Source organism: Megalobrama amblycephala, linkage group LG1 (genome assembly GCF_018812025.1).
Source record: "Megalobrama amblycephala isolate DHTTF-2021 linkage group LG1, ASM1881202v1, whole genome shotgun sequence".
Classification (NCBI taxonomy): Eukaryota; Metazoa; Chordata; class Actinopteri; order Cypriniformes; family Xenocyprididae; genus Megalobrama; species Megalobrama amblycephala.
Genome location: NC_063044.1, coordinates 3,300,660 through 3,306,659, shown reverse-complemented (window position 1 = coordinate 3,306,659; position 6,000 = coordinate 3,300,660). Strand labels below are relative to the sequence as shown.

Genomic DNA, 6,000 nt, shown 5'->3' with positions numbered 1-6,000 from the left:
TATATTTAGTAGTAATACTTAAATTTTTTCTGAGTATAAAATCAACAGTCTTTTCCAAAGGTGAGATCTTCAAGCAGCTGCCTGACGTGGATAAAAAAACGTTCTAGGTAGGGTTTGTCGTGTTACTGGTGCTACCCTAGTGAAAAAAAAGTATGCTAAGTATACTTGCAGCAAGACTAATTATTAGTATATTTCAAGTGTGTTAATGATTAGTTAACTTGTGTGCTATTTTGAAACAACTAATTTTGTACTAAGTATATTTTAGTTGTAATTAAGTTGTATTAAAACACAACTTTAAGTATATTTAGTGTACTTTTGTGTGCTAAATTGGAACAACTTCAAGTATACTTAGTACACTTTAAGTATATAGAAAAAGGGAATATATTTAAAATACAATAAAGTATACTTTTTTCACTATGGTATGAGGTTTTATTGCACCTGTCACTTATATCTTTTTATTATTATTGCAGAACTACAAGATCAGGGTAAATACCATGGTTGTATCTTTAACAATGAACAATCATAATGACAAAAATCAAATATCATGGGTTTATGTACATCATAGTATGAGATTACACAGAAAAAAAGCACAATGACAAGGTTAAATATCTGAATAATTGATCATAAAGCTTTTTAAATTTATTTTTTTATTTATAAGCCTGAGGGATGAAACGACAGTTAAATTCAACAAGAAAAAGGAAAACAGAAGATTTAAGGCACTTTTGCTTGTGGATGAAAATGTACATATTATTATTATTATATCATGATTTTGGGTTTTCATTATAAAAAAAAATATCTTTAAGGGTAAACCTGTTGGTCACATGGCTAAAAAAAAAACCCTACTCAATTAACCCCAAATGCATCGGTTATACTACAATCACAAAATTAATGGGCAGCTCTTTCTTCAAGACCACAAAATGAGCAAGTTTAATCAATATCAAGATATTTACAGATAGATGAATTAAACCTGTCACTCATATCTTTTAAGTTGTTGCGCTTGTGATAACTTCATAGGTCACATGATAACGTCAACATGGCGGATGATCTCTGGATCGCATTCATACTTAACGAGATCAGGCTATATATTACCTACTCTTTTAGTGCTCGTTAAGTAAGTACTATTCAAATTAAGTACCTACTCAAGTGAGTATACGGTTTCGGATGCAGCCAAAGTCACACATCACTCCGGACTACATTTCCCACAATTACCTTTTCATGACACACAGTCACACATCACTCTGGACTACATTTCCCACAATTCCCCATCTAGGAACCAATCATACACACACACCTGTTTCCCATCAGTGACACTTTATAAGCTGCACTCAAACACACACATCGCTGAGTATTGTTTAGCCCTGTATCCGACCTTGTCTCCGTGTTTCCTAGCCTAGCCTAGCCTAGCCTAGCCTAGCCTAGCCTTGCCTAGCCTTGCCTTTGTTTTTAAACCCTGGACTGTTTTTCTTGTTTGATGATCGTTTGCTGCCTAACTTGACCATTGCCTATGATTTGGATTACTCCTTTGCCTTGCCCTCTTGTATATGTTTGCTGGTGTTTGACCTCTGCCTGTACGACTACACTCATTTTAATAAAAGCTTGCATTTGGATCTACCACCCTGTCGTCTTGATTCCAAACATCACAACATGTAGCTTACAACAATTTAACATTCACTTTTCAGTTTATATCACTTGATAAATTGGACTAAATTTGTACTAAATTTGGCAATCACAGTTATGATTAGCAATATTTTAATTTCTTTAATATGGATGAGTTTAATCACAATATCATTATGATTGTAGTCCTTATACTGAAGACTTCTATATACTCTTGTTAATTCACTTCATCTCTGCTCTTACATCTTCTCAATCTGTTTCACCTGTAAAAAAAAAAAAAAAAAAAAGATCATTTATTATGACCACTAAACCAACAATAATCATTCAATATCACTTTTATGTACATTTATGTTTCTATTAATGCTGTTTGAATAAGTAGTTATTTTAAATAGTAATACATGAGAGCTAGACAGTATAATGAACTTTACATGTGTTGAAGCAGTGTGGTTTGAAGCTGTTTAAATTTGTATCAAATATATGCATATCTGTATATTCATGGTGAATTCATAAGCTGTAGGTTTTAAATGTTCTCACCAAATCTCACCAAAAATCCCTGTTCTTCGGGTTTTAAAAGTAAAGAAAGCTTAAAGTAACGTGATGTGTTGCTTGTCAAAATATTTTAATGGTTTTCTACTACTGATGTAAATACTAACCCCAAACCCAAACAAATACTAACCCCAAACCTGAACTGTATAACTTTGGTAGCACATCAGACAGATCCATGATTTTTCTGAAGTCTGAAATTGAACACGCTAAATCAATTTAAATGTTGCTCCCTTTGATTCAGTAAAGCTTAAAGGTGATGATATATATTTTCTGTCTGCTAGAGGTCTCTAGAAGCCTATTCAAAACAAAGGCGTAGCTTGATAACACCAAGTTTGAGCATGGAATCTTGGGATGTGGTCTTCATATCACAGCCGGTGGAAATAATCGGGATAGGACTCAGGAAGAAATCATGTTCATGGATGCGATTATTAACGTTACTGTAGTATGAAGCAGAGCAGGAGCGAGTGTTGTGGGAGCTGAAGGAGGCCGCTGGAGTGATTGCGCAACACACGCCTCACAAGCAGCGGAACTTTTATTATGACACAGTCGCCGGCGCCGCTTCTGCTTTTCCAGTCATGAGTATGAGGTAACACAGCTCTGTTTATCATATTAGATACATTTGAGAGTGTTGAAAATGATGTTATAACATTACTCTGTGCGTTCGCTCAGCGGCTGCTGTGAGACACTTGTTACACACTGCAGTAAACTAGATCAATTTTAGAATATCATATTACATGCTGGATGGCTTGATCATGCCCCGGAGCCTTGGTTAAAATTGCAATTTTCTCACGATTTACAAATAGTTGGAAACATTTAGGATACTGTAAGTACTCAAGTGAACAAAATATATAACACTGGCCTAGTGGTTTTTGGATATTTTACTGCAAAATTCTTACATATTGCACCTTTAATTACATTTTCCTTTTACAAATATATAAAGATTGTCCAAGTGTCAGAGGTAAATGAAAGTATCTTTAACATCACATGTTTACTCACCTCAGTTCACAGTTTGATTCTTGTATCAAGTCTCTCGAGTTGCTCTGAGTCTCTGATCAAATTGCATCTCAGATCAAGCTCTTTTAAAAACGGCAGTGCTTTTGTGTTTGTGAAACACTGAGTTAAAGAAGAAGCATCTGTAATGCTACAGCCTATTAGACTAGAAAGAGACAAACAGACAGAGATCAAGTTAGTTCCATCAGATCACAAAAGACAGAATTATAAGATATTGGATTGAGGTAAATGGAAATATGAATCTATATATGTGTGTGATATGTATAATATGTTTATATGATATTGTCTATACATTAGTTTATAAATAAATGATAAGATATAATTGTATATAACCATTATTATTATTATTACCATCATCATCACATACTGCACTGTACTGTTCCCTATAATGTTTATTTTATTTTTTTATTTCAAAAGGCATTTACAAATTATAATCCATAAACATCTATATATTCTCCTCACTCCTTTATTTATAATTCCTTTTTTTTGTTTCCCCTCTGTTTAATAATCTATTTATGTGCTTTTCAATATTATTTTCTTTCTTTATATTATCTCTTTATATAACCTTTATTATTATTATTATTATTATTTTCCCTCTTTCTCTTAAATAAAATTATTACAGGTGGGGCAAAATGAACCAATAATGAGGTAACAAGATGGGCGGGGTCAAGACAATAGACATGAGAGCACATGGCACAAAGAAACACATGACAAGCCATGTGCTCACACCAAACATAAAAACACAAGCACATGGCCAATGAAAACAAAATCACAAGCCATGTGCTTACACAAAACGAGAAATGAACACGCAACTATGAGAACTCATAAGCTGCATGTTCACACAAAACATAAGAACACGCAGCCAGTGAGCAGAGTCTCGTTCCCTGAGTCTCGTACATACGTAACCTGAGATGTTCCCTTTTGAAAGGGAACTCGCTCTGCATTTGCTTACGCTATGGGGAACGATATACCCATGCCGCCATGCTTAAGGAGAGTGCATGCCAAATAATATGGCTGACAAATGTCGAGCAGTTTCGAAGGAAACCCTTAGCAACTCACCCTCAGGTCACACAAGGCTGTCAGTGACAGCATTCCCTATGGCCAACAGCCCAAGCTGAGCCTCATAGAGGCCTTCTGTAGAAAGCCTACTAAGGCTGCTCAAGGCATCTGGGAACAACGATACACCAGTATGTTCAAAAGGTGCCCCAGAGGGCCTAATACCTGTAAAACATATGGCGTTAGTCTAGTGGCCACGTAGAAACTAGCATCCTGTAGAGCAGAACTCAGCTGAGTGCTATAAATCCTCATATTGAGGGGAGTATAATCCGCTCATCCTAGGAAGAAGACACATCTCTTTAGCCAAGCATTCACATAATGCATTTCATGTCAGTTTAATTGCACGTATCTTTGCTTAATGTTATGAACAGCAGCTATGCTAATTATTCTCCATTTGTTTTTCTGTTTTACCTCGGGACGGTCATCCCAAGGTGACTAGAGAGTACATCAGCTTCAGTTTGGATCCAGCCTCTTAAGAAGACCTTAGATGACTAACACCTGTGAAGAGACGGCGTCAACTCCTGCGAGGACTTCAGAAGATGCAACATGGACATTCCCAAATTTCTATATATCCTAATTATTGTTAATATATAATTCATTTTTTTCCAGGAGCTCATTGCTTCTACCTTAAAGTTAAATGCTAACAGTGTTTGTAAATTAATTGCCCAAATTATTACATTATTTGCTAACTGCATTCTTCTTAAATTGTAATTTTGACATGCATTCTCTGTAAAGCTGTTTTGAAATGATATGTATTGTGAAAAGCGCTATACAAATGTGAATTGAATTGAACTGAATCCAATGGTGGCCTGTGAGGCCCACCTTGAACACCTGTCTTGCTGGGAGCAGGACATATGACTTAGTAACAGTAGTTAAACTGTAAAGTGCCCACATGACAATCTACCTAACACAATCCAACAAGCAGTGTATATGGTAAAAGAACCTTTTTGGCATCAGCTCATGGCAGTGTTTAACCATTAGGGTTCTAGAAGCAAAAATAGAATCAACCTAGATACTAGGTATCTATTTAGCTCAACTAGAGTAAAAACCCAGACTCAAGGAGGCTGATGTAGTTATAACCAAACTTCAGTAAGGTTTTACCACAAAAACTAACCCTTGAGAGGTCAGCCACTCAGAAGAGTACTCGGTAAAACTACAACCTGAGCTATGGCTACACATTACAACAGGCAATGTACCCTACATGACTAAAGGGAACCAACAAATGCCTACATGGTCTAAGGGAGGCCTACCAAGGCCTACTAGCCTAAACAAACACGTGGCAAAAGCCTGTGGCAGTGTAAAATCTATGTGAGCAAACTATGATCACCTAACAACAGCACCTGAAAAATACAAGCTGCCAACTAGAAAGAGGCTAAAGACATAAGAGCCTACATTCCATTTTATATGCAATATAGCTGTTATCAAGATCACCAAAGGGAGCTAATAGAAACCAAACTGCAAAAGTGGTTCTAACACTACCCTGAGTATGCAGGTGATGCACTCAGTGACACAAATAAACCCTAACTGGGGAATATTATAATTGTCACCAATCTCTCTAAATAGAGGCTAATATCAAAACGGCCTACTATTATGAGAACAGGTGCTAACCTGAGGCAGCATAAGTAAGCTCACATACAAATGTAGGGCAAAAGGAACTCAAAGCAAAACACAATGCTTTGAAATACATGCTATCCTAATAGGATAAACATTCTCCCCAAACAGATTCACAAATCTGTACTAAGCCCTAGAGGACGGAGGCTAAAAAGTTAGTGG

At 36.1% G+C, this 6,000-nt stretch overlaps 1 protein-coding gene across 2 annotated transcripts in view; it reads right to left on the bottom strand.

Moving 5' to 3' along the window:
• Positions 1-406: 406 nt before the first annotated feature.
• Positions 407-6,000, bottom strand: part of LOC125252576 (ribonuclease inhibitor-like) — a 44,502-nt gene continuing 38,908 nt past the window's right edge. For both annotated transcript variants that reach the window (XM_048166119.1, XM_048166036.1), the window contains 2 exons: positions 3,157-3,316; positions 407-1,877 (listed from right to left, as the gene is read on the bottom strand). In XM_048166119.1, the coding sequence (XP_048022076.1) occupies positions 3,163-3,316 (154 nt within the window). In that variant the 3' untranslated portion in view covers positions 407-1,877; positions 3,157-3,162. The remainder of the gene's footprint in view (positions 1,878-3,156; positions 3,317-6,000) is intronic.